This window comes from Clytia hemisphaerica, unplaced genomic scaffold (genome assembly GCF_902728285.1).
Source record: "Clytia hemisphaerica strain Z4C2 unplaced genomic scaffold, Clytia hemisphaerica genome assembly, whole genome shotgun sequence".
In the NCBI taxonomy this organism is placed as follows: domain Eukaryota; kingdom Metazoa; phylum Cnidaria; class Hydrozoa; order Leptothecata; family Clytiidae; genus Clytia; species Clytia hemisphaerica.
This window is the reverse complement of record NW_027103889.1, coordinates 1-10,151: the sequence shown is the minus strand read 5'-3', so window position 1 is coordinate 10,151 and position 10,151 is coordinate 1. Positions and strand designations below refer to the sequence as shown.

At 36.4% G+C, this 10,151-nt stretch overlaps 3 protein-coding genes across 3 annotated transcripts; all 3 read left to right on the top strand.

The window, feature by feature from the left end:
* The first annotated feature begins 4,598 nt into the window (after positions 1–4,598).
* LOC136808554 (uncharacterized) lies at positions 4,599–6,825 on the top strand. The gene is made up of 3 exons (XM_067065083.1): positions 4,599–4,705; positions 4,834–5,705; positions 5,801–6,825. Exons 1-3 carry the CDS (start codon positions 4,599–4,601, stop codon positions 6,823–6,825), a joined length of 2,004 nt encoding a protein of 667 aa, XP_066921184.1.
* An 82-nt stretch (positions 6,826–6,907) lies between these two features.
* Positions 6,908–7,795, top strand: LOC136808553 (uncharacterized). The gene has a single exon (XM_067065082.1). It carries the CDS (start codon positions 6,908–6,910, stop codon positions 7,793–7,795), a length of 888 nt encoding a protein of 295 aa, XP_066921183.1.
* Positions 7,796–8,157: 362 nt separating this feature from the next.
* Positions 8,158–9,413, top strand: LOC136808556 (uncharacterized; the record flags this gene model as incomplete). The annotated part of the gene is made up of 3 exons (XM_067065085.1): positions 8,158–8,346; positions 8,462–8,614; positions 8,778–9,413. Coding segments are annotated over exons 1-3 (978 nt in total), but the record flags the coding sequence as incomplete, so codon positions are not given.
* Positions 9,414–10,151: the final 738 nt, after the last annotated feature.

Below are 10,151 nucleotides of genomic sequence, written 5' to 3'. Positions count from 1 at the left end.
AAATTCCTGCCAAATTAAACTTTTTTGAAATTTCTTCTTTTAAGGTGTTTTTTTGCTTTTTTGCTGTTTCTTATGCCATTTTAAGGGACAAATTTTTCTGCAAACGCCAAATTAAATTCCCGCCACATTTAGTTCTTTCCTCCATCCGACAAATTAAATTCCATCTAAAAGACTTTTTCGGCCATCTGCCAAATTAAATCCTGCCAAAATTTCTTCCTTTAAGGTAACATTTTTATGAGAAATTACCAAAATTTTGAGCCATAGATGAAAAAAATTTGAACCAAGCCAACGTTGAAAACTAATTTGAAGAACAACTTCTCAAGAAAAAAATATTCAGGGGAGAAGACACCCACCTAGATCGACATGCACCAACGAATAGGCTATTTCCCAGAATTTTTTCCTGACCTCAATATCTCCGTTATATTTTGAAAAAGAATTTTCCCATAAAACAATGAAATGTGCGATTGAAGTAAAGATGGCAGGTGAAGCGAAGGATGGAATTGTTAACAAATTCAGACAATTTTGCGACTTCCTGACTCAAAATAATCGGAAAATTAAGAGAAATTATCAGTCGGTCGGACGACAAACACAAGTTATATGTAATTGTGGCCTAAACCAATCTAGATTTTGGTAAACAATGACTGTTATCAGTAAAATCTGTAAAGTTATCGGTAATAGACCTTTTTTCAAAGAGGACGTCCTGTTGAATAATTATGTAGTCCAGCCATAAAAACAATGATAGAGCCATGCATAATTACTTTATCATGTTTATAGTAATAATTATGCATGGTTTTATCATTATTTTTCTGCTGGACTACATAATTATTCAACAGGGTGGCCTCTTTGAAAAAAGGTCTATCGAACGAATCGCTACATGGAAGCCTGGAAGGTCACATATCTCAAATATCTTTGGTCGTTTTTAAGCATTCCATTTGCCTGGACCTTTAGACCTTCAAATGATACCAAAAGTGCAATCAAATCTATATAGAGTTTCTTCAGGAAATTTGCAATTCAATTTGATTGTCCATTCTGTTTGATTGGATATGATATTGACTCGAAAGTTTGACTTTTATAGTGTGACCTGACCAATCCAACAATTGCTCTGTTTTGTTTTTGCCATATATCAATTTTGTTTAACTGTATATCAATAAGTATTTCATACAATGGGCTCTTCCAGAAAAAATTTGATATAGGGGGTGGATGACGGGAATTTTCAGATAAAAAAAGCACTCGGAAATCCAGTCAATTTTATCAAAGTGCTTTGGAAATTCTGCTTAATTTTTTATTTCAACCCTTGGAAATTCCACATAATTTGTCAAAGTTTTGAAAAAGGTATCGGAAATTCCAGATTTTTCCACCAAAAAATTGATTTTGTATCGGAAATCCAGGAGTTTCAATTGCTTTTGTATTGGAAACCCAGGAATTTCAAAAAAACATTTTGCCTCGGATTTCCGCTGTAGTCGCCCACCCCCCTATAACGGACTTTAACTGGAAGAGCCCAATACATATATACATCTGTGATAAAATTCTACCCAAAGCTGATATGATAATCAGATTGTCATAATCATATAAAAGTCCAATAAGTTTCATGGTGTTTCATGCATCATGTTGGCATCATGGCCCATTGTTGAATAACGTCAATACAAAATGTAAACAATGGTAGTAAAAACTTGCATGAAGATCATAATCATCTGCCAGCATGATTCAACACCATTGATTTTTTGGAAATTTTATTTCCAGTCAGCCAGTCACCCACTATTTCATATTGATTTGACTTGTTTTTCTTGTAAAAAAGTTGTACTGTACCAGTAGCTAGGAGGTAAGTTGATTGCTCGCTTTAATACTCGAGCAAATCTTAATATGAATCAAATAGTTGTGTCATGCTGGCATTAATGAAGAAACCAAGCTTCAACGTAAGTTTGTTGTGTCTTTTGGATGCAGTCATCAGCCATCTTTTGATTAACTTCCTTTGGAATTAAATAATTGGAATTCCTGTCTTATCTTTTCGTTATCCTTTCCAGTCAAATACATCCAGTCGGGTTCATGTTGAATGTATTCCTGACTGTATTATATCTAACATTGCATAATAACAGAATGATAATAGAACAACCATAACGTATAATGCAGTAGTATAATATACAATTTGCAAACAGCGTAGTATAATATACTTACTTACTTTTGATATAACTAAACATATTATATAATTCGTTTAAACACGAATACATCCAGTCGGGTTCATGTTGAATATATGGAAGCTTTTAGCCTGTAAGCCATAAAACCCGTGTGATGCGCGAACACAGGGGAGACCCTAGCGTAACAGCAAAGGGCTAATGAAAGGCCCATATGCTATCGCTGGGCCAATTAAACGATTTTTGTTTATTTTGAAAGAATGATGGTTATACTTAAAAATATGCATGTTTTTGCTGGTTTGAGACGGATTCAAAATAACATATTTGCGTCTAAAGGAAATATTTTAACACCAAAATTGGATAAAAACTGCATATAACTCACTCTAGCTCCTTGGATATTGAAAATAAGTTATGAAAACGGGGTATAGGAAACTTTCTACACCTAATGCCGTTCAGAAAATGCAAATACATCTGTGACTTTAGAGGCTGGGTAAAAGATATAGCATCTTGAAGGTCAACCAGTATTTTGGAGCCCTAGAATCAGCATTGACAAAACCGAAAATTCTAAATATGAGAAAAAGCAAAAATCTTGGATTTCTATTCCTATCACCTTGAGTTAATAATTCATAACAAAAAATTAACATTATATATAAAATTTTTTGCTGAATCAGCAAAAAACGGCAAATTCTGTCATTTTTTTGCAAAATATAGGAGAAAATATCTTTAAAGCTTAATATTTTCAGTTTCAGTTAAGCTTTTTTCTAAAATTTTCACAGCATATTCCATACATGAATGGAACTATTTTCAAAAGAGATTTGTTTTTCAAAAACTTGATTAAGACGTTGTTAAATCAAAAATTGTCATTTTGAAAATTTCTAAATTTTCAGTTTGGACTTTGCAATATTGAAATCTTGAAATATTTCATAAAATCATAAATTTTACATCCATCGGGTAAGCACAGGGAAAACACAAATATGTTCATAGTTTTCCCCCTTTTACCACCGGGCTTAATAATTTGATTTTAGCTACACCTCCGTTTTGGGGGCCCCAAACCTGCATTTTGACAACCAGGGGTATACTGTAAAAATTTTATCAAATAAATTTATGCCCAAATCCCTCTAAATCATATTTCAAAACTATTGTCAAAATTTTGTATTCATATCTTAAAGATATCTCGAGAAATCCCTAAAATTTCAAACCTCCGTTTTGGGGGCCATTAGAAAAAAGCTACCTATCTTTAAGCGATTGAAAAATACTGTGAAATTGAAAATTTTGAAAAAGAACTTCCAGAAAATAAAGTAGAGATGTTAAAGGTTTTCATGCAGCAAAAATTTTTGTAAAATCTCTTTTCCTCTAGATTTGAGAGAAGTTTCAAATTTGATCGTCGTTTTGGGGGCCACATACTGTAATCTTTCTTAAGCAAGAAAAAGCGTAAGCCTTAAGATTTGCCCGGGTTACTGACCCATTATATATTTTCAAAGCTTCCCAAAGTGCACTGTAAGGGTCGAAATCAGCAAGGATGAGAAAAATTGCACTCTAAGGGTGTAAAATCTCGAAAATCTGACCATATTTTGCCTAAAAATAGTCGAAAATTTTCAAGAAGATGCACCGTAAGGGTCGTTTTTTCACTCAAAATTTTGCAAATATTTTTCTGCAATGTAAGGGTCCGATTTCAAAGGCCTAATTTTGGGCTACACGTATGGTCGTTCTTTGATTGAGTGTGATATTTTTATTGTATTATATTGTTTTGGGTCATCGAGACTAATCGAGGCCTATTTAGTGCTTTTGTTAATTTTGTTTAACACAGTCCTCTAAAGAAAGTCATTGAGACAACACGTAAAATATTTCATGGTCCACACGTGCCGCATATTAAAAAGAGAAGAAAATAGTTAAAGTGTGTGAGTGTTGAGAAAAAAAATTGTAAGAAAGAAGAGAAACATAAAAATTAAAAAGTCGAAACAAGAAAATACATAATAAAAGTTGAAAAATGGTTGATGTTGAGAAACTTGGCAAGAAGCGCAACGCTCTCACATCATATGTTAACAAGTTGATTTTGGAGTGCGAAGAATGGAACAAGGATGCTAAAAGTAAACAAAACGCTCTTGAAACCACTTGTAAAGTTTTAAATAAAAAGTTACAAATTATCATTGAGATTACGGATAACATCGTGGATGAATTAGACGATGAAGAGCAAATGGGGAATACAATATGAGAAGTGTTCCAAAGTTGAGCGTCGAGTCGAGTCGTTGATTTTAGCCGTCAAAAGTGAATTGTCAAAAGAGAACCCAAAAAATTGCTGTTAGTGATAGTAGTGTCACAAGTACCCGAGAGAAACAGCGGAAAGCTGATATTCGTCTACCCAAATTGAGTTTGAAACCCTACGATGGAGATCCGTTGAAATGGAAAACATTTTTCGATACATTTGATTGTGCCGTTCATCAGAGAGATGATATGACCAACGTCGAAAAAATGACATACCTCACCAGTTTACTTGAAGGAGAAGCGGAATCTTGCATCCAAGGTATAACATTATCTAACGAAAATTACGATATTGCGCTCAAAATGTTAAAAGAAAGGTTCGGTGACGAACAGATAATTATTAGTGCGCATATGAATAAATTGTTAAACTTAGAAACAACATCAAACTTTATCGATATCAAAGAACTGAGAATGCTTAATACAACAACATCGAAATTCAAATTAGAAATCTTCGTGGAATCGGACTGGAGGAGAAACGTTACGGCCCTATGCTCGCACCAGTTATTATGTCGAAATTGCCTCAAGAAATAAAATTGTTGTTGACTAGAAAGTTCGGAAAGGATGTATGGGCAATCGATAAGTTACTCGAAGCCTTACAACAAGAAGTCGAAGCTCGAGAAAAGGTCCTTCTTACAGAGAATGAAGGTGTCGAAAATTACGAAAACCTAATGAGTACCGGTCGTCCTACAGACAGCAAAAGAAGACAACCGTTCCGTACCTTTCCATGCGTTTACTGTGGAAACGCTTCACACAAAGCCTATCAATGTTCCAAGATATCGAAACCAGAAAGTCGAAAGGATTTTCTCATCAAACAGAAACGATGTTTCAAGTGCTTGAAAATAGGACATGATAGTAAAAGTTGTAGATCGATGCGCAGTTGTTATCATTGTCGAAAAAATCATCATAGCAGTATTTGTAAAACCTTCAAGAAAGAGGAAGATACGCCAGAAGATACTCAGTCGAATTTAGCAAGCAGTTCGTGTACCGTTTTGCTACAAACAGCCAAAGCCAAAATCGAAAATGTCGAGAAAAATCGTTCGTCCGCCGAAAGTAGAATTTTCTTTGACCCTGATAGTCAGTTGAGTTATGTTACACCCACATTGAGTCGAAAGCTGAATCTAAAGCAAATTGGAAAAAAGGAACTTTGTATCCAATCGTTCGGAAACAACAAAACCGTCAAAACCTTACCCTTGGTCGAATTTAACGTGAAAACTTCGAAAGGACAGGTTCCTGTGCAAGCCTACGTATCCGAAATCAGTCAACCCGTTTCGAGACAGAACACAGTCGAATGTCAAAAACGTTTTGAACATTTGAAAGGTTTAAAAACCTGGCAGATCCAAATCATGAAAAAGCCATCGATATTGATATTTTGATTGGCTCAAACTTTTATTGGGATTTTATACACACTGAAGGTGCTGTTACTGGCAAGTCTGGCCAGCCCATTGCTTTAAGTTCGTCGTTGGGATACGTTTTGAGTGGTCCTGCTGATTTAAAAGAAAAGATTTCGTCCGGAATTTTTTTCTCACATGTTTTGAAAGCCGTCATTAGTGAAAATGATCGATTATCTGAAACCGTTGATAAGTTCTGGGACTTGGAGAGTCTTGGAATAAAATGTGAAAACTTTGATACCGAAAAACGTGAATTTGTGAAGGAGTTTGTGAACTCATTAAAATTTAACGAGAAAGAGAAAATGTATGAAGCAACATATCCAGTCAAAGAGGAGAATTGGTCGCTAGGAGACAATTATGAACTGTGTAGAAAAAGACTTCAATGTTTATCAAAAAGCTTCGAAAACAATCAACAATTATTGAAAGATTATCAAAAGATTTTCAATGAACAGTTAACAAAAGGTGTTATCGAAAAAGCGCCAAATGATCAAGAGGTTGGAAAAACACATTACATTCCGCACCACGCTGTTATCAAACCAGAAAAATCAACAACAAAGGTACGCATTGTTTATGACGCGAGTGCAAAGGCAAATAACAATGAGTTATTTTCTTTGAATGAATGTTTAGAGGCGGGTCCTCCATTGAATACAGATCTCTTTGAAATTTTGCTACGTTTTCGAACAGACAAAGTCGCCATTGTCGGTGATATTGAAAAGGCTTTTCTACACATAAAACTAAACAACGAACAGAGAGACCTTACTAGATTTTTATGGTTCAAAAATTCAGACAAAATTGATTTTAAAAACTTTGAAGCAAACGAAATTGTCGAGTACCGGATGTGCAGAGTTTTGTTTGGGATAAACGCATCGCCCTTCGTTTTGAATGCCACCCTACAACATCATATCAGAACAGCAAACGACGCAGAGTTCGAGAACAACCTTATCAAATCGCTACATGTGGATGATTTGACAACAAGCAAACGAACTGTTGCTGAAGCTGAAGAGTTTGTCGAGAAAAACGAAAGAGCATTTATCGAAAGCATCGTTTAACCTGAGAAAATTCCAATCCAACTCGAAGGAACTTGAATCCAAACTCCAATCGAAATACGGAGAAACCGAAAACCCTACTGTGATGGGTAAAACGAAAGTCCTTGGTGTTACATGGGACAAAGAATCTGACGAACTTTGTTTCCAACTCAAAAGCTTAGCGAGTTTGAAACCGACGAAACGCAATGTGTTGAGAGCATTGGCGTCCATTTATGATCCGTTAGGACTGATAAACCCTATCGTGTTAACGTTGAAATTGTATTTTCAGAAATTGTGTCTAAGTAAAATTGATTGGGACACGCCCATCGACGGTGATTTGCTTTGTGAATGGCAAAATTTGGTGAAAGACTTTGAGTATACACAAGAGATCAGAGTCGAAAGAGCTTATTCGAGTGTTAAACAAAATGTCAAGGAAATTCAGTTACATGGCTTCTCAGATGCTTCTGACGACGCACATGGTTGCTGTATCTACACACGAATCGTATCAAAGGATGGTGATATCAAGACAAGCCTCGTCACATCAAAGTCACACGTGAATCCAATCAAGACGAAATCAAAAACCAAACCTGATGACCAGAAGTTGACGACACCCAGAATGGAGTTGGTAGCTATACTTATTGTATCACGTCTCATGAATGTTGTTAAGAGACACTTAGAAATGAACTTTGAATTTGAAAAATTTACTGTATGGACTGACAGTAGTGTTGCTTACTGTTGGGTCAAGAACATTGAAACTTCGAGAAAACAAGACAGATATATTAAGAATATTTCTGATGAGATTAGACGAAATTTTAAACCTCTCTCGATTGAACTGAAATTAGTTGCTACAAAGCAAAATCCTTCGGACATTGCGTCCCGGGGGTCTAAGCCAGCACGTCTAGCTGGTTGTAAATTATGGTTTTATGGTCCTGAGTTTCTAATTATGCCTGAATCTCAGTGGCCTCGTTTGAAAGTCGGTGACAAATTTTTCTGAGGTCCCTGATCCTCTAACTATACCTGAGAAGACGGGAACAAACCTCAAACCTTTTAGTGATGGTGTCAACAAGGGTCCTAATCTTCTAAATATACCTGAGGAGAAGGATACCCTTTCATTCAATATTAGTGATGGGACTGAGTGGATAACTATACCTGAAGCTCAGTCCAACCTTGGTGAAATTATTGACGTTCAAAGATTTCGGTCTTTTGAACAATTGTTACGTGTTACTGGGTATGTCTTCAAATTTGTGGAGAACATACGTTGTTGGAAAAATAAAAAACAACAAACAAATAAATAAGAAAACAAATAAACAAACAGAATATTTTGAATGCTGATGATTTGCTATCAGCCAAGAAGAAATGGTTATTGGATGCCCAAAGAGGTATTCCAGACGAAATGAAGAAAAAAATCTTTTCCTTGGAGGGGAAGTGTACAGATGGAAGGGAAGATTGAACAATGCTCCAATTCCCTTTGACGCAAAGCATCCAATATGGTTACCTACGAACAGTCCACTTGTTGATTTGTTGATCAAGCAAGCCCACGACAAGGTAATGCATAATGGCCAACGTGAAACTTTGAACGAACGAACTACGATCCCAATTTCAAATTCCAAGATTGCGTCAACGCGTCCGTCATTTTATCTACAAATGTACGATTTGCAAGAAACATGGTGGTAAAGCTTATCGTTATCCAGAATCTTACGATTTACCAAAGTCTAGACTACAAGTTGGTGCCGCTTTCCAGAACATTGGAATCGATTATTGCGGTCCATATTTGGTGTATAATGTATTCGACAAAACGAAAGAAAAGTTCAAGGTATGGATTTCATTGATCACATGTCAAGCCAGTCGGGCTGTATATTTAGACATTGCTACAGACTACAGTGGAGAGTCGTGCATTGAAGTATTAAGGAGATTTATGAATCGCAGAGGAATCCCAGAAGAAATCTTTCCAGACAAAGGTTCAACGTTCACTGCAGAAAACGTACAAAACTTTGTTACAAATTGTCAAATTCGATGGAAGTTTAGCCTCGAGAAAGCACCTTGGCAATGGGTTTACAGAGAGACTTGTGAAATCCGTGAAAACGTGTTTGAGTAAAGCTTTGAACAACAAAACGCTGAAGTACGATGAATTCCTTTCGTTATTGATTGAAATTGAACGAACAATCAACAACCGTCCTTTAACCTTCATCTATGACGAATTGACAGAAGAACCTCTCACCCCGAATCATCTATTATACGGTAAACGTCTCGGACGTAACACAAATACAACAAACGACAACAGTGACAGTTTTGAGTTGTCAGAAAACACGAAGCAAGCAATTGAACACTTTTGGAAACGTTGGAAAACAGAATACTTACTCGAGTTGAGGGAAACACACAAGAAACTTGCACGAAAGAACTCAAGCGAAATGATCAACGAGAATGATATCGTTTTAATCAATGAGGAAAATGTTAAACGTAATGATTGGAGGAGAGGTAGAGTGAGTAAATTGTTACGAGGAAGAGATGGTAAAGTTCGCGGAGCCGAACTCGTCGTTGTAAACAAATACGGTAACGGAATTCTCCGAAGACCTATCAATAAACTATTTCCGTTTGAGTATCATCACTCACGAGTAAGTGATGACAAGAACAATCAAGAAGTGAAAATCAAATTCATCGACGAACGTGACCTCCCCTCGTGCGTGGGAGTGTGATATTTTTATTGTATTATATTGTTTTGGGTCATCGAGACTAATCGAGGCCTATTTAGTGCTTTTGTTAATTTTGTTTAACACAGTCCTCTAAAGAAAGTCATTGAGACAACACGTAAAATATTTCATTGAGTACCCCCCCCCACCCCGGGAGATTTGCGTCGCTTCTGGGATGACTCATTGAACCTAGCGCTTTTCTTGTTTTCACGTAATCCTCTCTCGTCTCTTCGGGACTTTAAACTCAAATGTTCTGTAGTACTGGTATGTCTGGAGCTAGGAGCGCCAAAAAGGAACAAAAATACTTCCCGGCTGCAGTTTACTCCGCAAGATTTGGGAGGATAATTCACGAAATTGATGACATAGTCTTTTATACGGCAGCACCCAAAAAAGCTCGGGTGTTTGACATCATATGAGTTCGCTAGATTTTTTCGGCTCTGTACTGGTAGGTTCACTGACCTTTATATATCCCTGGAACAAGCTATATCTGCCATCTTTGGTGGAAGTTTCTTTTAATTGGTACCCGTAAAGAAACCATTGTGGCGTTCGAAACTTTGCCTACCGACAAACGGCGATAAATCACTAGTGTACAAGCGGGTCACCAATTTCAAAAACAACGATCATAATATTTTGTTTGGCCGGCATTGAGTAACTTGGTCACTG

Bases quoted from the DNA above. Each gene is read 5' to 3' on its own strand.
- LOC136808553 (XM_067065082.1), top strand. From the start codon at position 6,908: ATGGGTAAAACGAAAGTCCTTGGTGTTACATGGGACAAAGAATCTGAC.
- LOC136808554 (XM_067065083.1), top strand. From the start codon at position 4,599: ATGACATACCTCACCAGTTTACTTGAAGGAGAAGCGGAATCTTGCATC. The intron at 4,706-4,833 runs GTTCGGTGACGA...AATTCAAATTAG, and splicing joins CTCAAAATGTTAAAAGAAAG to AAATCTTCGTGGAATCGGAC. The intron at 5,706-5,800 runs GTTTAAAAACCT...TACACACTGAAG, and splicing joins ACGTTTTGAACATTTGAAAG to GTGCTGTTACTGGCAAGTCT.